Below are 21,604 nucleotides of genomic sequence, written 5' to 3'. Positions count from 1 at the left end.
ATGGGTTCACACTCCTTTTCCTTGTATCCAGTGTTCTGTGCCATCCAGATGCCATATCAATGCTATAAATGGTGGACAGAAGCTTTGGAAGACGTTGCAAAAACTGCTCTGCTTTCATTTGGTGCAAGACCTCACTTCTGTAATCCAACTCCTATTTCAGCTCTTTCAGGGCTCCTGGACCCAATTCCAATGTGAGGGGTTGCCCCCCCCCCCCCCGCCCCAGCACCAAGCAATTCCCAGACACCAGCAGCATGTCTGAGAATTAATTCAACTCAATTCGGACATGACAGAGAGGCATCAGATCCCACAGATCCTATGAGACTGCCCAGCTTGCCTCCAGCTTCATTGGCCACTGCCAAATCCAGACTGGCGATAGATTGGAGATGCTCATGACTCCCTCTTAGGGGCTGACTGATTTCCTAGAGCAGCTCACAGAACTCAGGGAAGCACTTACATTAACCAGTTTATTAAATATATGATACGGGGGGGCACCTGGGTGGCTCATCCGGTTAAGTGTCAGACCCTTGATCTCAGCTCAGGTCATGATCTCGTGGTTTGGGAGATAGAGCCCTGATTTAGGCTCTGTGCTGACAGCATGAAGCCAATTTAGGATCTCTCTCTCTCTCTCTCTCTCACTCATTCTGCCCCTCCCATGCACATGCGCTCTCTCTCAAAGTAAATAAATAAAACAAGCAAACAAAAAGATACAGGATATGAATCAACAGGCAGGTGAAGAGATACATAGGACAGGGTCCCCAACAAAGCAGCTTCTGTTTTTATGGAGCTTGGGGCCGAGCTCTGTGGCACATGGAAATGTTCTGCTTGCCCAAACGTGAAAGGTATCTGGAAAGGATTAAAAAAAAAAAACAGACCTCTTGTGTGTGTGTGTGTGTGTGTGTGTGTGTGTGTGTGTGTGTGTGTGTGTGTGTGTTTTAAGTTTATTTACTTATATATTCATTTTAAGTAATCTCGACACCAAACATGGCTTGGACTTAGGACCCTAACATCCAGATTCGTGTATTCTTCCAACTGAGCCAGCCAGGTGCCCCAGTCCTATTTTGTTTTTATGAAGGCTCCATTGCATAGCCATGATCAACTAAGTGTTAGCTGATTCAGTCTCCAGCCCCTCTCCCCTCCCCAGAAGTCAGAAGGTGGGACTGAAACTTCCAACCTTCTGATCAAGTGATTGGTCCTCCTGTCAATCAGCCCCTGCCCTTTGGTGTGGTGGTGGGGGTGGGGGTTCCTAAAGTCACCTTCATTAATAACAAGACACCCATTCACCTTTATGGCTTTGAAGCATTTGCAGGAACTGTGGATGAAGATTAAATATATCTGGCAAATATATTTTGGTCATCTGAAGGACCAAATATATATATTTTATAAGTCGCTGTATTGCACCAATACTCAAGTTGTCTTAAACACAAAGTGAGGCACGCACCTGTCTGTTCTAGGAGAGTAAGTGGCTTCTCACTGAATTCCAAGGGCCATGCTGCTAGCCTTGTGTTTTGCCACGCCTTCTCCTCTGTTAGCTCTCCTGCACCGTATCCCCCCACATCTATCATCCATGCCCCAGATCTGCTAAAATCGCTCAAGTCCTGCTCTTCCTTCTAAGTTAATTCATGAGTCCTCAATTCTATGAAATTCTCTCCAATTTTCCCATATGGAAATACGTATCACTTCTTTAGGGTCTTCTGACACATTCTTCTCTTGGTTATTTTATGCTTCATTGCTTTAGACTTATTTACATGCTTTTCTTCCATGCAAATTATATACTGCTTTAGGGCAGAATGGCTGACACATTTTCCTTCATCTTGCAGACTAGATGAATACATTGCATATAGGAAACACTAATCCTTGTTTGTTGATTTAGCAGATGTTAATTTGACCGGGTTGGATTGTACAGAATGCTGGCTGCTTTGTTTTAACCATGGGTTCTATTTATTTAATGTAATGTAATTATGGGCTCTGTTCCTTGATTATTGGACATGTGTGAAAATTTGAATTTTATACCAACCTTTTGTGCTTCAGAATTTATTGTAATTGCTAGTTAGGTAATATAACTCCCTTTGCTGGTAATGTATATAAGTTAATATAATTTCTTTTTATGGAAGTGTTTGGTTAAATGTAAGGTATGGAAATTTGTGCTAACCTGTCCAGATGGAGGTTCACCAAAGCAGTAGCAATAATTTCCCTCTCTGTTACTACTTTGGCTCGTGGGAGTTGGGTCCCTTCGTCTGTGGTATGAAATACTGAGTCTTATTGGTTATGATTTCATAAGTACCTTGGAATTTGTAACACCTAGGGCATTTTGGAGCTGAATCCTTTCCGAGATCATAGTAATTCCATAATCTTACAGATTTGTGAAGTACTTTTCAGTTTCCAAATCCCTTTCACATACATCATCCTGTGAAGCATTTGTAGCAGGTGGCGTGAACAGCACAGTGTTCTGTAATGGAAGTAACATTCCTTTGAGTGTGCCAGAGCAGGGGTCCGGCTTCCAGTTCCGGAAGTTTCCACCACAGTCACTTCCTTTCTTTACTCAACCTCTCTAAACGGCAGTTTCCTCTCTGTAAAATCTACGAATAATAGTACCTCATTGTATGTACCTCCACAGATCTGTTGTGATGAGGTGCCACTAAACAAATAATTTCAGAAGTGCTTTATAAATCCGTAAAGGGTTCTGGCGCTCTTTGACGTTCAGTAAAATTTCAGACAGTAGGAACAACTGTACTCTCCTGGTGGAGTTAGCGCGTGGAGACCGAATATGTGATTTTCCCACAGCTGTAGGTTAGACACATGGCAGAGATGGGGCTCACACCCAGGCTTTCTGGGCCCCCGTTCTGCACTGGCTGCATTTCCGTGGTGCACGGGATGTTCCTGAGAATCTGTTCTGGTGTTGGTGCGCTCGGTCCCACATGCCTTGCGAACGAGGCTTGTACACGGCCAGCAGACACAGCCCTCCTGAAGAGTTTATAGTCAATTGGAGATAGTGTGACTTTAGTACAACTCATAGCCTCCATGAAAAACTGGAAAATAAAATGTGAGAGGTCTTGGGGAATGCTTGAGTTGCAGATGGGGAATCCATGTGTGCTGTGTATGTAGCAGTGGTCAAAAGCGGGTGGTTTGAAAGAGCTGTTGGTCAGAGTGGACAAGGTCAGAACAGACTCTCTTTAAGGAAGAAATATAGTAACTCAGTGGAAGTTGAGGGGTCTTGCTTTTGGGGAACAGAAAAGAGACCAGCTTCATGGCAAAGCAAGGCATAGGAGGCTGAAGAAGTTGGTTACGCAGGATTTGCTGGTTTACCAGATGTTCTGTATGTAAAACTATGTATTTGGGGCTTAATTGGATAATTACTGTCTAATTTTGTCAGAGAACTCACATTATCAAAACCATGTCTTAGAAGGATGGATGTGACCAAAACATGTAGAATTGTGGCATAATTAGAGGTGACAGTTCTGAGTTAACCTTTCCTCCTCTATCCTGGGCCACTTGTTTCTCAGGATCAACTCTGTTATTACGACTAATCCACTGCATTTCCGTTGCCTTTTTTTTTTTTTTTTAAGAAATTTCTCAACCTCAGCACTATTGAATTTGGAGCTAATTTTTTTTTTATCACTTTTTGGGGGGTGGTGAGGTGGGTACTGTCCTGTGTGTTGTATTATGTTTAAGCAGCATCCCTGGCCTCTGCTTGCTGGAAGCAATTGTTACTTGTCCTCACTTGTTACAAACAAAACTATCTACGTATATCGCTAAACGTTCCCTGGAAGGACAAAATTACTCCCATTTCAAAACCACTTACTTAGAGCAATTAAAATAATGTATCTAATATTTTATGCTGTAAGTAAATAGCAATTAAAATTACCTACACAGCGCTGAGCAATACATTTAGAAGTCATAAAGGTTTACATAGAGTAAGTATCCTGGCATCTCTGAAGTTTCGCATGCTGGGCAGCTCTGGCGGAGAGCTAGAAGGCAGTGAACAGCACTGTGTCCTAGTCATTGGGCGAGCTCTCCACTTTACGATTCTTTTTGGTACTCCCATTAATCGTAACTTATTCCTCCGTCACTCTCACTCATTATCTGCTTGGTCCCTGAGCATCTTTGAGTGTCCCAGCTCCAGGAACTGCTTATAAAAACATTTTAACTCATCAATAAGTTTGCTTCACAGATGTTTATTGAGCTGGTACTATGCATGGAGAATCTTGTAGTAAATGTCCCAAGGTTTCAGTGCTCAGTGCTTACATTTTAGTAGAAGATCGTATGTACAGGTTTTGTATTACTGTATGTCAAAATATAAATGTAATACAGAATTATCACCTAAGGAAGTGATATTATAACTGTGTCTTTCTCGATGAAGTGAAAAATAATTGATGCCTAAATTCCAGGTGATGATCTATGTGATTAGCTCTGTCAGCTGATTTTTAAAAAATTTTCTCTGAATTTTGAAGTTTTTCTTTCTTTGCGTGAAGCAGTAACGTGGGAAGGCATAATTTCATGGAGTTGATCATCCTAAAGTGTGAAAGCTTAAAACACTTGCTAAAATAGTAACTTGTTGTTGTTGTTGTTTTTTGTCATTTGATCAGGGTACTTAGAGTTGTGATATGTAGTAAATTCCAAAGCAATCGTCTGCTTGTAGTAACCTTTTTCTCATGGAAATGAGATTTCAGTCTGCCTTCTTTGACAAACTTTTTTTTTTTTTTTTTTTTTAATCTGGAGAAACAGGATGCTTTTTCTTGTTTGAAGTGTGCGAGAAATGGTTGGGCTTTTGTTCTTCCCCTCTCTGGCTTTTATTGCAATCATTCTACCTGGCTAAGAGCACTCTAAAGAAATAGAGCTTTGGCAGATCTATCCTGCAAAGATTTACTCTGATTTCTATATCCAGGCTTTTCTTGTCAGATAGTTTTCACAGAGGATTATTAAAAGAAAATGTTGGTTGGCATTAATAACATTTCGTGATGTATCTTTAGACACTGATGACTACTGGTTATTGGAAATAAGGCAAAGCCTGCAATTAAAATAGAACTTTAAATGAATTGCACATACTGATGCTGCACTTGGCAGATAGATTTCGGATTAACAAGAAGACAAGTGCGTTATGTATTGCTTCCATTAGCATTTCACAAGTAGGCCTGTGTTTGGAAATGATATTTCTTTCGTATAAGGTATTTGTTCCACAGTCTGTCAGGAATTGGATTATGTGGAATTGCGGAGGTCTCAAAGGATTGAAACTTAAAAACACTTTTTTTAATGTTTGTTTATTTTTGAGAATGAGAGAGACAGAGTATGAGTGGGGGAAGGGGGCAGAGAGAGGGAGGGAGACACAGAATCTGAAACAGACCCCAGGCTCCCAGCTGTCAGCACGGAGCCCAACGCGGGGCTTGAACCCATGAACTGTGAGATCATGACCTGAGCCGAAGTCGGACACTCAACCGCCTGAGCCACCCAGGCGCCCCAAGGATTGAAACTTTTTAATGCACTGATGTCTGTAGTTGTGACAGTGCAGCTAAGCACGTATGTAGTATCGTGTTTTCACAATTTACATGTTTGGTAATGATCCAAAGCTAGAATGACATAATTTTGAGACATTGTTAGCCACATTGCATCAAGCAGTTTTACGTGGAACGGATGTTCTATGTTTCCTCAATGAAGTGACAAAGACTTCATATGTAAGTATAGCTGAACTTGTCTTTCTGAAAAATCCCTAGACCTCATGGAGTGGTCCTCAAACATGACGGGGCATGTCTTCAACTGAACAAAATCTCAAGGTATCCTCAAGAGAGCCATTTATTATCCCCAAATGGTCTTGAGAAGGAATTGGGTCTAGATATACTTAGTAAATGACTACTAAACTTTGTGGCTAGGAATCAATGCCTAAAAACATACAGAGAGCTCTGAGGATAAGGAAGTGGACTTACCTTCAGGAAACAAGACTGACTCTTTAAGGAACTCGTAAAATATGTTGGGTAGACAAGTTTTTAAACAATTTCATTGCTGTTAGAAACCGGTGTTCTTTTAGAACTGTTATATTGGCAAAACCTGTGATTTGCTTTAATATGCTTGGGAGGGGTGAACACCAGTGAACTGGGGACAAATTCGTGCAGGCCTTAGAGAAGTATCATGAAAGAGCTCAAGTTTTAAAAAATAAAATATGGGCGTTTGTGGGGCGCAGTCCGTTCAGTGTCCGACTCTTGATTTTGGTTCAGGTCACGATCCCAGGGCCGTGGGATGGAGCCTCATGTCAGACTCTGTGTGTGGAGCCTGCTTGGGATTGTCTCTGTTTCCCTCTCTCTCTGCCCCACCCCCCATGCTTGCAGGGTCTGTCTCTCTAAAGTAAATAAAAAATTAGGGGCGCCTGGGTGGCTCAGTTGCTTAAGCGACTGACTTCGGCCCAGGTCATGATCTCGCAGTTTGTGAGTTCGAGTCCCACGTTGGGCTCTGTGCTGACAGCTCAGACCCTGGAGCCTGCTTCAAATTCTGTGTCTCCCCCTCTCTCTACCCCTCCCCTGCTCACACTCTGTGTCTCTCTTTCTCTTAATAATAAATAAATGTTAAAAAAAATAAAGTAAAAAAAAATTAAGATTGAGATAACTGAAAAATGAATTGTTCCTATGCAACACTAAAGAATATAAAATATAAAATATTCTTACAAGAAATAGGTTTTTCTTAAAAAATAAAACAAGAGACATTGTGAACTCTTTTTTTCCATCGAATTCTGTAGCTGTTCTTTTTGCTCCCCTAGCTTTATTGAGATTTGATTCACAGTGTTGTAGAAGTTTAAGTTGAACAATGTGCTGATTTCTTTTTAACTTTTTTAAACGTTCATTTATTATTGAGTGACAGAGAGACACAGAGCGTGAGCAGGGGAGGGGTAGAGAGAGGGGGAGACATAGAATTTGAAGTAGGCCCCAGGCTCTGAGCTGTCAGCACAGAGCCCAATGTGGGGCTCGAACTCACAAACTGCGAGATCATGACCTGGGCTGAAGTCGGACGCTCAACCAACTGAGCCACCCAGGCGCCCCACAATGTGCTGATTTGATACAGGTATCTCTTGAGAAAGGTGTACCACAATAAGGCAGTTCTTTTTAAAGTTTAGTAAACTTCAGAATTTCCCGGAAGAATTTGTTACAAGGGATTTCTGGGTCCCCATCCCAGAGATTCTGACTCTAAGCCTAGGGGCAGAGGCTGTGCATTTGCATTTCTGATAAACTACAAGATGAAGTTCATGTCATCAGCCAGTGATGACAGTTTGAGCACTTTTGTCATGACAGATTGATAGTTGACACATGGACAGCACTTTGTTTTCATATGTATATATATATTTTTTGATGAAAAGAAAAAGACAATGGATACCTGAAAATTAAGTGTCACCATAGAGTCTTACGGTCTAACTTTATTTATTTATTTATTTATTTATTTATTTATTTATTTATTTATTTGTAAGTGTTTATTTTTGATAGAGAGTGACAGAGAGCAAGTGGGTGAGGGGCAGGGAGAGACGGGGACAGAGGATCTGTGGAGGCTGTGTGTGGTCAGCACAGAGCTCTGTGTGGGAACCTGAACCCTGAGATCATGAACCCTGAGATCATGAACCCTGAGATCATGACCTGCGCCTAAATCAAGAGGCGGACGCTTATCGGACTGAACCACCCAGGTGCCGCCAGACTAGATCTTTATTTTAAAAACAGAGGGGGAGGTGACTACCAAGGACAGTGAAAAAACACTTTCAGTATGTATCCTGAGTTCTAGAGTATGCATATCTGGAATTTAACTGAGAATTTTGACCTCAATTGAAAACTTTGTCAATAATGAAATAACGATCATAGATAAAATAATAAGGACCTTATGGGTGCCTGGGTATTTAGATGACTGACATTTAGCTACATAACTGTTAATTTTTTTGAGAGAGAACACGTGTGAACGTGTGAACCAGTGGAAGGGCAGAGGGACAGGGAGAGACAGAGAATCCGAAGCAGGTGCAATGCCCAGCACAGAGCCCACTGCGGGGCTTAATCTCTAGCCCCTGAGATCGTGACCTGAGCCGAAATCAAGAGTCAGACACTCAACTAACTAAGCCACCTAGGCTGTTAATTTTTACTGATTAAAACTTGCTTTAAAACATAAAGTTGAGAATCAAATCTCCACTGTATTAATGTAACATTTTAATTTCAACCATAAGGACTGGGTGTTATCTCTTATGTATTACTATATGTTATATAGAGTGTATATAGTATTATATATTATTTATAGTACTGTATTTTATGTGGTATATGTAGTGTATATATAGTGCTGCAGTATACATCAATGTGTGTGTGTGTGTGTGCGCGTGCGTATAGATACATAGATCCATAGTATAGTATATATAAAGTATGTAGTATACATGTAATATATATAGTACTATAACTTATATATTATACTAGTGTTATATATAGTAGTAAACTATATTATACATGTATATATACTTTATCCCATAATCTTTATTGTTACTTATATAAATATGTATACATTTCATATATAATATATACTATTATACGTGCTGTGCATTATTATTAATATTTATTATGATGGCTGTTATTGAACAATGGAGCCTAGCCATCACCTCTGATGTGTTTAAATATATATATGGTGACAGACTTTATACATATATTCAGGCTTTATTCTGTATTCTGAATAGTTTTTTAATATTTTTAGGTTGAATTTATATATTCTTTATATTTATTTCATAAGTCTTTATGTTACAGTGTATTCAATGCATTTTGGCAGAGTAATTGGATACGTGTTCATACTGGTAGACCCACTGAGCTGAAGGCATTAGTTAACAAGTACCTATTACGTATATTTAACACACTGAAACTTCACCCAGTCACCTGCGGGAGAATATATAGAAATAGAGAAAAAAGGGGCGCCTGGGTGGCTCGGTCGGTTAAGCGTCCGACTGCGGCTCAGGTCATGCTCTCCCAGTCCGTGAGTTCGAGCCCCGCGTCGGGCTCTGTGCTGACAGCTCACAGCCTGGAGCCTGTTTCGGATTCTGTGTCTCCCTCTCTCTCTGCCCCTTCCCTGTTCATGCTCTGTCTCTCTCTGTCTAAAAAATACGTAAACATTAAAAAAAAATTAAAAAAAGAAATATAGAAAACAGGCCCATGTTGCCGGTTGAAAACAAGTCCATGGTAGTTTATGAAAAAACAAAATTCATCTGTGACAACAACCTGTAGAAAACATTTCTTCTGTCCTTTTTTTTAAAGACTTCGTTTTTAAGGGATGTCTCCATCCAACGTGGGACTCAGACTCACAGCCCCGAGATCAAGAGCTGTGCGCCCCAGTGACCCAAGCCAGGCAGGAGCCCCTAGAGAACCTTTCTTACTGAATACAAATACTTGTCATCTAAATAGTGTTCTGCCTGGTGGTGGGCACCACTACCTTCCCTACATGGCACCTGCAGACGGGGCAACTTTTCTCCGGTTGTGTTGGTTCCTGTTCTGTAGGGATGGCTCTGCTCATACAACGTTGATGTGATCCACTGAGGAGCTGGCTTTGCTAAACAAAGCAAACGAGCAGACATGGAAAAGTGAGGCGCACGGGGTTTCTTCCTTTGGCCTTGTTCCTGTCCGTTTGTTTATTGACTCTTCTTGTTGCTCTCTCCCAGTGTCTGGAGCCGTGCAAGGACACCTGGGACCTACAGAAGGAGCAGTGCCACAGCCTCTGCGAGGTAAGACCGCGCCCGTGTCCATCAGGGGAACCGTAGCATGCGGTGTAAATCTCCGCGGGGATCACTGGTATGGAAGGGCACCCGCGTTCTTCTGCAGGTCGGGGAGATCAGTTTACTTCGGCGATGTGTGTGTGTGTTTCTGTGTGCGTGTGTCTGTGTGTGTGTTTCCGTGTGTGTGTGTGTGTGTGTGTGTGTGTATGTTCACGTAAAAAAGAAAAACATTATTGAGATTTCTTAAAACCTAGCATCCCCCTGCTTCCATTATTGGTTAATCAGACACACAAGAATAGCTTTTACTACATATGCTTCGAGACTGGAACCTTTTTAAAAGAATTTTTTTTTCAAATGTTTATTTTTGAGAGAGACAGAGACAGAATGGAAGCAGGAGAGGGGCAGAGAGAGAGGGAGACACAACATCCGAAGCAGGCTCCAGGCTTTGAATTGTCAACACGGAGCCCAATGTGGGGCTCTAACCCATGAACTGTAAGATCATGACCTGAGCTGAAGTCAGACGCTTAACTGACTGAGCCCCCCAGGCGCCCCAGGAGACTAGAACCTTCTTAAAGGTATAAACTAAGGCTGCCCTCATGGGCTATTCTGCAAGTAACTGTCAGCATGATGTTGAAGTTTACCTGCTGGTGGGAGAAGACACCCATTTTATATGTAGTGTGGTGCTCAACATTTCCACATCATTGTTCACCCCCTATCCTGGGTAGAAGGCTCACCTACTTTTGACTGTATGAGAGGTATCTTACTTGCCCTGTGCTCTCAGGTAGGTCATGAAGGGTGTTATTGTCCTGGAAAGTTCCTGTCTAAACTCATCAGTCATGCTCCAGAGGGGACAGCTGCTCTACTGGGCTGTCTCCTCCAGAGCAAACCAGGGGTCTGGGGTCTGACCCAGCCTAGGATGTGCTCAGACACAGCCAGGAGTAGGGGGAGTCGGGCTGAGTGCATGGTGGCCTCTTGAAGAAAGGAGAATGGGGGAAGTCCACAAGGCCTGTGCAGAGCAGTGGTTGGGGAGTCTCCTGTGGCAATCCAAGAAGCTCTGTAGGGAGCTGTGGGGAGCCAACCAGAAGACATGCCCCATAGCATCAGAGTGACATGATGTTACCGGGCTTCTCTGAAAGGAACTGAAGGCTGATAGGGAGCTCTTCTGAGCTCCTCCAGAGAGACCTAGCGGTCCAGCCTTCCCCCGCGTGAGGTGTTCGTATGGCCCCGTTGCCTGTGTGTCCCCTTCGATGGCGCGCAGATTCTATTCTGAGAATATGAATGTGGAGTTGGGCTAATAAGAGCTCCATCAATTTTATGGGGGATAAAGTGTCTCCGCAGTCCCCTGATATCCTTGGCCTTCCTGGTAATCGTGGAGATAAGAGAAGGCACATAGCAAGTCCATGAGAGTCATGTGCGGAAGCACTGGGAGGCTGGGGCTCATCAAGTCGGATGGCTCCCCAACTCTGGGTAGAAAGACCAAGTCTGACACTTTTCCCTGTGTCCAGGTGCAGCTGGGGCTGGGCATGCCTCGGACAACTATGAAGGGTGGTGGTGTAATTGGGTTCTCCCAGCAGAGCGTTCGGCATTCTTTGGGAAAAGCGGAATGGAAGTTTCTCAATTACGAACATGATCAATATGAGGTCTTCCTAATCTCGCTTTGGTTTTGCTCCAAAAGTCGTACTCCACATTTTGTGACTGCTTGGAATATTGGCGGTTTGCAAACTCTTACGGACTGACGTCTGTGTTGCCAGAAGCACTTCAGACCCGAGGATTGCTGTCAACTAAGTCTTTGGAAGCATTTTGTAATCGCAAACATGAAAATGCCTGAATAATACATCCAATTGGCAGATACGCAAAGTTTTTTTAGCCAATTGCTCTGTAAGGACACTCACAGCGAAGCTAATGATGTAGTGTTACATCGGATGGAAGAAGAAGCTTCATATGTCTTTGTCGCCAGCCCTTTTCTGGATGGTGGGGATGCTCCAGAGTAGCGTAAATCATGGTTTCTGTCCTCCATCAAGGGAGCTGACATATTACCCATCCGTTTTCCCAAAACATTTTGGCTTCCTCAGGGATTCAGGCCAGACTTCTCCGGAAAACATATGCTGACCTGGCATTCAATTTAATGTATCTCTTATTAGTTATCTACTGGTACCTAACAAATTACCCCCAAGCTTAGTGGCTTAAAACAACACCCATATATTATCTCACAGTTTCTGTGGGTCAGGAGTTTGGACACGACTCAAATGCATTCTTTGCCTCCGGGCCCCACAAAGGCTGTAACCACGGTGTTCACCACGTTCCATTCTTGTGTGGGGGCTCGACCGCTTCTGCTAACACTCTGCTAACAGGCTTACTGCACTTGTTGGCAGAATCCATTTCCTTATGGTTAGAGGACTGAGGTCCCGTTTTCTCAATGGCTGTTGGCCGGGGTCCACTCTTAGCACTTGCAAGTGGCCTACAGGTCCCTCACATGTGCCCCCACCCCAGGCAGGTCACAACGTGGCTGTTCTCCAGCAGAAGCCTGATCTCCAGTCTGCTGAAACCAAGTCTCATATAACACAGCATATTCTCAGGAGTGACATCCATTCCACCTTTCTGTATTCTACTGGTTAGAAGCGAGTCAGCAGCCCCTCACCCCCAAACACACACACACACACACACACACACACACATTCACACATGCAGCCATCAGGAGAGGTTGTGACTCTGTGGGGCTCACTCTAAGGTGTATCTACTCCAAGAAGCAAATACACTAAAATGGTTCAGGCCCCTTGAAGCGTAGAGCAGAGCAGAGTCATCAGGAGTAAAACAAAGGTGATGAGCTGAGGCAGTGTCTTGTATGTTCCCTAACACACACACCTACTTATATTTTGTATTTTGTGCTTCGCATAAACCATACATCCACAGGAGTTACAATATGCTGTTGTAGGATCTTGGGGAACAAGATGTAGCACGCTATTTGCTTCATAAACACATTACCCCCTACTATCTGTGACTCTGGGTTGACACTGTTACTTCCGATATCCAAGAAGGAAGATAGAACTGAAGGTCATCTGAAACCTCTGTCCCTGGAAACTCCTAATGTGACAACACGCTTCTGTAATAACCATTCCCTCTGAAGCAATCATGAGGCCTTCTGAACCAAATGCAGTTTGTTAAAATGGGACTCCTGTACAAATGGTGATTCCTAGTCTGGCAGGAGAGGTTAATTGAAACTCAAGGGGCGGGAAAGATAGGGACCAGTTAATGTGAGCCCTCTGTGGGTGCGCCTCATCCCACAGTCAAATAACTCGAGCCTCGCTGTTCGATTTCAGTTCTGTTGGTCACTTGTACAGCTCTGTATATGTTTCCTTTCTCTTTTGCAGTATGGCTGACTGTTATGTTGAGGTAGACTGAATCCTGATGGACTGACCCCTGTTGTGGCATTTTGGAGGCTACTCACTCGCTCACTGAGGCAGACCTCACTACTCACTCACTACTCACTCACTCACTGAGGCAGACCTGACACAATGCTGCCTTCCTGTCGGTTATCAGCGACTTACTAAGAGTGCATACAGGCTCCCTATTTTCATGACCCTAAACTTTCCTAAACGTTGAGACCCAGAAGGACTCTAGATTCTTCTACAGGTGGAACAGCTAAACTGTTAGATATGTTTGACCCAATGTGTTTATTTGTAAGACAATCTCAGCTTTATTTGTCTTCTAAAGCACAGGTTTGCAAACCATGGTCCCCGGAGCAAAACTGGGCTGCCTCCCGTTTTTATAAGGAAAGTATTATAGGAGCGTGGCCACACCGGGTTGTGTATAGACTGTCTGGGGCAGCCGTGTTACGGCAGGAGAGCTGAGTGGGCCATGAAGCTGGGACTATTTCCTGTGTGGCCCTTGACAGAAAAAGATTTCAAACTCCTGCCTCAAGAAAAAAGAGCCACGGTCCTAACTATATCACAAAACCTGCCCAACTATTCAGAATGTTGTTACTTCCTAATCTGTGTCACCAGCACCCGTTTCTAAACAAAGCATGATTGTTCTTGGTATTTTAGTCCTAAAATAAATTTTCCTACACGGAAGAGACTTTTGGAGGCATGTTAATACACCTAGAATTGGTTTGTGGCTTCTTCACGTACTGATCTCTTGAACTTCTGATTTGATTTTCTATACAATTCTACTTTTTGCTACTTTTCGGGCTTCTGTCAGAGTTAAAAATGCTTTTCTTTATTTTTTTTTTATTTTTTTTTAAATTTTTTTTTCAACGTTTATTTATTTTTTAGGACAGAGAGAGAGAGAGAGAGAGCATGAACGGGGGAGGGGCAGAGAGAGAGGGAGACACAGAATCGGAAACAGGCTCCAGGCTCTGAGCCATCAGCCCAGAGCCTGATGCGGGGCTCGAACTCACAGACCGCGAGATCGTGACCTGGCTGAAGTTGGACGCTTAACCGACTGCGCCACCCAGGCGCCCCAAAAATGCTTTTCTTTAAATGAAGAGGTTAAATGTGTTAGAGCAAGCATCTTTTAGGATTGCTTCTATGGATCACTTGGGATAATTTTCCCTGTGTCATTTTTTGGAGCATGTTGGGTCATGACAGATAACATAGAAAGGTCCTGCTACATTGTTTTAGTTTATTAATTATTACCTCTATCTTATTATTTTTCAAACTTTAAAAAATAATTTTTAAACCATTTTTCTTCCTGATCATGAAATGCACATTTCTTCACATTTTTTTTTTAATTTTTTTTTTCAACGTTTATTTATTTTTGGGACAGAGAGAGACAGAGCATGAACGGGGGAGGGGCAGAGAGAGAGGGAGACACAGAATCGGAAACAGGCTCCAGGCTCTGAGCCATCAGCCCAGAGCCTGACGCGGGGCTCGAACTCACGGACCGCGAGATCGTGACCTGGCTGAAGTCGGACGCTTAACCGACTGCGCCACCCAGGCGCCCCACACATTTAAATGTTTCTTTCTTACAATTGTAGGAGTCTAAATTATTAAGGATTCTTTTTCTTTCATAATGGCATAAAATAATTATGTCCATTACAATTGATGTTGTCTGAGCTTTGGTGAAGCGTGACACATGGTAGTTTCAGTGACCTCCTTGCTGGAGGACACGCTTCTCATCTTTAATTCTGACGTTTGTGATTTCACATCCTGGTATGAACTCACTGGGACCTCAACACTGGCAGTTTGAAGTGTGCATTAGGGTCACAGAGAATTGAGACCTAATCTGCATCAGTGATATACCAGTGAGAGAGGGATCCAGGGTTTGTAGTAAAGCTGTTCTCGGACCAACCCGGATTCTGATAGATCCAGTTCTCGTCAGTGTGAAAATATGAATAGGAAGGAGGTTTGCTCTCAACCAGAGATAGGATTGTTGGTTCATTTCTTTGTGTTTTTTTGCCTTTCAGAATGTTTTCCAAGCTTATTATATTTGATTTTCATAACCATTCTTGGAAGTTGTGTCTGAATTTTACCAGGTGAACTTGATGGTCAACAGAACTGATGCACAAGGAGGAAAATGGTTTTATTTGCCCAAGATTGATTCCATGTTTAGTCGGTAGACGAACAAGATCTGGAATCCAGGTGGTGGTCCATCTCTGGTCCATTGTGCTCTGCCCCCGGCACCTGCTCCTCACTCTGCTGTATTCCAGCGAACAGAGTAGAAGATAAAGTTGTCCTTCTCCCACCAGGAAATAAAGTAGAGCCTGTTTCTCATGGAAAGTTGTTGGCCCCACCATCTGTCGCTTGAACACGCTTAAACCAGAAGGGAGTTTTGATGATGCAAAATCCTAGTGAAGTAAGGGTACGTCAAGCAACGGGGAAGAAGAAGGCCCCTTACTACTTTGGGTGCACTGGGCCATGGAATGTTCCAATACTACTGAAAACACATGTCAGAAACTAAAGCTGTGAAGATTCATCACGCTCCTACAGAGGGTCTCTTGCACTCAAACATGTTACCCTTCCAGTGCTCCAAAACCCAGCTGTGCGTCTTAAAATCTTGGGTGCTGGGTAAATGCATGCATTCGGGAATGGAAGCAGTGCCTTCTCCTGTTCTGGAACATCTGTGCGAGAGTTAGGGCTACTGAAGGATGCTGATGAATGGTGGGCAAGAACATGTTATCATATGCCAAGGTGTGTGTGTTCTCAGGATACGAGAATGAGCTCAGCTACATTGGTGGGTGTCAGTGTGGGATTTGTGGAAGTTTTCTTCTGAAAGCTTCACTGTCCTTAGTGAAATCTGCTATGTGGCCGGGAGTGGTAGGTGAGAGAGGCAGTGGAGGCGGGGGTAACCAGTGAATAGCACATGTTCACAAAGTGCTAATTTTTCTATAAATAGTAAAATTTTATTTTTAGGAATGATAAACGTTTACCTCTTATTTTTACGAATGATAAACATTTACCTTTCAAGGTGATACTTATATTTCTGGACTGTGATCTCTGGGCAGTGGGGAAAGTGCAGACTCTGTCCCAATTTTCCTTTCACCTTAGGAATCACAGGTGTCCTGGGACCGAAACATGGCCAGGCATGCTTATGGTGTTTTACAGTTCTTGTGAGGCTGCCTCTACCAGTCCTCTCTTTTTTTTTAATTCTTCAAAAAAATTATTAACATTTATTCATTTTTGAGAGACAGAGAGCATGAGCAGGGGAGCGGCAGAGAGAGAGGGAGACACAGAATCCAAAGCAGACTCCAGGCTCTGAGCTGTCAGCACAGAGCCCGATACAGGGCTGGAACTCACAAACCGTGAAATCACGACCTGAGCCAAAGTCAGACACTCAAGCAACTGAGCCACCCAGGTGCCCCGGACCTCTTTTATTTTTAATGGTCATTTATTTTTGAGAGAGAGCAACCAGCAGGGGAGGGGCAGACAGAGAGGGAGAGAGAAGATCCCAAGCAGGTTCTGAGCTGTCAGCACAGAGCCCGACATGGGCCTCAAACCCATGAACCGTGAGATCATGACCTGAGCAGAAGTTGGATGTTCACCTGACTGAGCCACCCAGGAGTCCCTACCGGTCCTCTCAAAACAGAAGCTATCCTCATTATGTAACATTTTATAGTCCTGCAGAATGAGAAAATCAATAATATTGAGTGACTTTTTAGGGTTTTTCAGTAGTTTATTGGCTTGATGGGACATATTCTCCGTGGAATGTAGGCTGTTTCACCCCCATTAAAAAAAATTGAAATGAAAGAAATTTTCATTGGAGATATATATATATTTATTTGAGAGAGAGAAGGAGAGAGAGTACACATGCACATTGCAGGAACAGCAGAAGGGGGGTGGGGGATGGGGGGAGAATCCTAAGCAGATTCCACACTCAGCACCCAGCCCTGAGCCACTCAGGCGCTCAGTTTTCATTGAATCTTTTTTTTAACATTATTTATATTGAGACAGAGTGCAGCTGGGTAAGGGGCAGAGAGAGGGAGAGAGAGAATGTGAGGCAGGCTCTGTGCGCCCAACACGGGGCTCAAATTCACAAACCACGTGATCACGGCCAGAGCCGAAATCAGGAGCTGTCGGATGGACATTCAACCAACTAAGCCACGCAGGCACCCAGTTTTCACTGAATTTTTGTAGGACGCTGGGGAATACAGAATTATATGCGGTCCGCTTGGAGGAGAATTGATGAGTTTTGAAATTTTACAAGAAGTGGAGACTGGCAATCGTTCTGAGTGATTTAAAGACCTAGCTCACCTGGAAAGAGGGACAAGGCAGGTGGGAAGCGTTAAGGGAATATAGCATGGAAACTGCAGGAGCATCAAATTTGAGTAAAAAATGAAAGATGCATGTAAAACATTTAACCAGGGTCTGAACATGAGAAACATTGAATAAAGATTAGCCATTAGCCACTCCAAAGGGGTGGGCACGGTTAATACTTGTGAATTCTGCGATAGGTCAGTAAGGTACAGACTTAAAAGGGATTTTGTCGGGGCGCCTGGGTGGCGCAGTCAGTTAAGCATCCGACTTCAGCCAGGTCACGATCTCGCGGTCCGGGAGTTCGAGCCCCGTGTCGGGCTCTGGGCTGATGGCTCGGAGCCTGGAGCCTGTTTCCGATTCTGTGTCTCCCTCTCTCTCTGCCCCTCCCCCGTTCATGCTCTGTCTCTCTCTGTCCCAAAAATAAATAAAAACGTTGAAAAAAAAATTTAAAAAATAAAAGGGATTTTGTCATCATGAGGTGACTAGAACCCTGTCAGAGGGTTTCTGTGGAGCGGTGGTCGTCCATCCATAGAACTCTGGATTGTAGAATAAACAGTACAGGAGGAAATGTCGACCAAATCCACACAACTGTCTGTCTCCATTTGTTAAGAGTGTCTGTGTGGGAGGAGGGGAGGGGAGGGGCTGTGGCCAGGAACCTTCAGTTTAAGGACGTGATTTTTGTGTACCTTTCCTTTGGGAAGACTTGAATACATTCGTATGCTGGGGGAAACGAGGCTTGTCAGGGGTGTGAGGTTACAGGTGCTCTGGGTAAAAAGCCCAGGGTTCTGGAATGAGAAGCCAGGGAGGACATGGAGAGACACTCACATCTGCAGATGCCTCCTGCAGCTTCTAGAATGGCCCAGAACGGCGCCTTTCACACTCCCTTGTGCACACAGATCACCTGGGCATCTTTTAGACGTGCTAGTTCTGATTCGGGAGGTGCATGCTGTGAGCACCCAGAGTCTGCACTTCCATTAGGCGGCGCTGAGCTGAGCCCGTGGAAGCAGGGGCTTTTCCTATGCGGGAGAATGCGCGTGTCCCGCTTGGATACTGGGGTGCCCTGTCAAGGGCTCACTCGGAGTTGCGCGCTGATTGTCTGAAGTCTTCTGTGTTTTCTTCTGTGATATTCTGTAGACAGAGCAGATGCGAATTGCTGATAAGGACTGAAAAGAAACCAACAAAAAATGGTTTTTAACAGGGGAAACCCCTACTTTTTTCTCTCTCAAAATGCAGAATTTTAGTTGCTTGTTTGTTTCCATCCTCACATGAAAGGTATAAGTATAGAATTCCAGGTTAACACTTTTTTAAATTAGTAGTTTAAAAATATCTCTTGGGGCGCCTGGGTGGCTCAGTCAGTTAAGCGACCGACTTCGGCTCAGGTCATGATCTCACGGTTAGTGAGTTCGAGGCCTGCGCTGGGCTCTGTGCTGATGGCTCAGAGCCTGGAGCCTGCTTCAGATTCTATGTCTCCCTCTGTCTATGCCCCTCCCTCTGCTTACAGTCTGCCTCTCTCTCTCTCTCAAAAATAGTAAAAAAAATTTTTTTTTTAAATCTCTTCATTTTCTTCCCAAGAGGAAGTTGAGGTAAACCTAAGATGACCATAATTTGACAAATGGGACACGTACTCATTGGAAGTGACTTCCCTAACGCATGTTTCTGATGTTCTCCTAATTTATATTATTCATGGTCAGGGTCTCTAACTTGCCTGGGAACCAAATTAATTGTAATCCCATCTAATAAATTAGGATGCATGATTGAGTTTCCAGGCAAATTATAATTGCATTTCCAAGCATAAATTAGAAACATTTGAATTGAGACTACTTTTTCCTATTTTAGTAGTATTTATGTTCCTTCTCTGAAAGATGCAACTAGAGATTTTTTTTAACAGTGTAATGTTTTTATGGTTTTGTGGAAATTATATATGCACATTAAAAACTTAATGTAACAACTACATAGGAGGGTAAAACCAAAGTATTACTCCAAATTCTACCATCCAGAATATCCGTGGTTATCTGTGCAAAAGAGTTACCACAGCAAACCAAGACCACTCTCTTAGGAATTCCTAATTAGGGGCGCCTGGGTGGCTCAGTCGGTTAAGCGCCCGACTTCAGCTCAGGTTAAGATCTCAGGGTCCGTGGGTTTGAGCCCTGCATCAGACTCTGTGCTGACAGCTCAGAGCCTGGGGCCTGCTTCAGATTCTGTGTCTCCCTCTCTCTCTCTGCCCCTCTCCCACTCACCTCTGTCTCTCTCTTTCTCTCTCTCTCTCTCTCAAAAATAAATGAACATAAAAAAAAATTCCTAATTAAAAGATTGGCTCTTGGCTGGCATGTGGGAACTCAGGTTTGGGGTGGGTTCCCCCCATTCCCTAACTGTAAGAGGGGCTCACTGTCCCTGAACTATTAGTACAACAGTATGGTTGTGATGGCCACCAGTTTCTCAAGGGCTGTCTGGGTATTTGGGCCGCAGCCTGGTGACCAGCCTTGTCAAAAATCTGGGCACTGAGTGTCTCCTTAATGTCTCTGGTGACGGCATTTCACATGTGTTACCTGGTTTCCTGTGGACTTCATGCTACACATGTTTTCCTGTTCTTGCTTTTACTATAATAAATCATAGCCCAGAGTAGGACTATATGCTGAGCCCTATGAGTCTCCCTAGTGAATTAGCAAACCTGGGGTGGTCTGGGGGACCCCAATACATTACCATCAAGTGAACATCTTATCTGGTATCTCAATGCTTGATAGTTTTTTAATAATAATGCTTGAAGTTTAATACTGTTTGAGCTTAACAGAAGAAAAAGGAATCTTCAAATTTAGGGGAGAAAATGATTATGAAAAGTATTATGAGATCAAAAACATTATTTAAAAAATTTTATATTTGCTTTATTATATACTGATGCCCTAAAATTAAGTTCCACGCAAGTTACTTATATGTTCCTCACACCAGTCTTTGTACCTCCCAATTTTTCTAACATTATTATTTCCTAATTGTTAGTTTTATTACATTGAATATTCTTCCTTCACCATAATTCCTGGTTTATTTAATTTTAGGTATATATTTATGTGGATGATAAAGTGATCAAGACTTTTACACCTATTTCTTTACACTTGGCTTCTAAATTTGATCATATCTTGAGGTGCCCGGCTGGCTCAGTCGGTAGAGAATGTGACTCTTGATCTCAGGGTTTGTGAGTTTGAGCCCCACACTGGCTGTAGAGATTACTTAAAAATAAAATCTTTTATGGGGTGCTTGGGTGGCTCAGGGGGTTAAGCATCTGACTTTGGCTCAGGTCATAATCTCACGGTTCATGAGTCAAGCCCAGTGTCAGGTTCTGTGCTGACAGCTCAGAGCCTGGAGCCTGATTCGGATTCTGTGTGCCCCTCTCTCTCTGCCCCTCCCCCGTTCATGCTCTGTCTCTCTCTGTCTCAAAAATAAATAAAACGTTAAAAAAAATTAAAAAAAATAAAAACATTAAAAAAAATCTTTTAAAAAATGTGATATCTTTTGTTTCTAAAAAGGAGTCCACAGATAGCCATTTTCTTTGAAATTGTTCACAACAAACTTTGCCTACCACTGTACATGAAGTCCAAATTGGATTGCACATGCTTCTCTCCCATAATATATAAGCATCTACATTATTTTCTTTGAGTACTGAGTATTGTACTAGCCCATTTATTCTTGTTTCCTGCTTATCTGTAGAATGGCTGAATTTGGCATTGCATCGATTTGTAACAAAGCCTCACGGGTGCTATGTTCTCTGAGTTTTTTCTTTGAGAATGGTTCTGTCACATGTACGTTTGAATAACAGCTTAGCTGATTTTATGTGTGTGTGTATATATATATGTATATGTATAGTTTATTTTCTTACTATTATGCAAACATTGCTATATTATCTTCACACATTAAATTTTGTAGGGAGAAATTGACATGGGGAAAACCGTATTTTCTCCATCATAATCAATTTGCCCTTTTTACCTGGATGCCTGAAAAATTACATTTTTATAATTGTTTCCTTCCACATTTTCATTTAAATTCTAGCTAAGTAGCATACAGTACAGTATTGGTTTCAGGAGTAGAATTCAGTGGTTCATCACTTGCATACAACACTCAGTGCTCATCCCAACAAGTGTGTCCTCCTTAATATCCGTCACCCGTCTAGCCGATCCCCCCACCCCACCCACCAGCATCCCTCAGTTTGTTCTGTATTGTTAAAAGTCTCTTA

General features: G+C 43.0%; 1 protein-coding gene across 2 annotated transcripts in view; it reads left to right on the top strand.

The window, feature by feature from the left end:
• ANOS1 (anosmin 1) overlaps positions 1–21,604 on the top strand; it is a 187,052-nt gene that overhangs the window by 100,695 nt on the left and 64,753 nt on the right. For both annotated transcript variants that reach the window (XM_023249109.2, XM_023249108.2), the window contains exon 3: positions 9,641–9,703. In XM_023249109.2, the coding sequence (XP_023104877.2) occupies positions 9,641–9,703 (63 nt within the window). The remainder of the gene's footprint in view (positions 1–9,640; positions 9,704–21,604) is intronic.

This window comes from Felis catus, chromosome X (genome assembly GCF_018350175.1).
Source record: "Felis catus isolate Fca126 chromosome X, F.catus_Fca126_mat1.0, whole genome shotgun sequence".
Lineage (NCBI taxonomy): Eukaryota > Metazoa > Chordata > Mammalia > Carnivora > Felidae > Felis > Felis catus.
The sequence above is the reverse complement of the archived record's forward strand: the minus strand, read 5'-3'. Positions and strand labels throughout refer to the sequence as shown.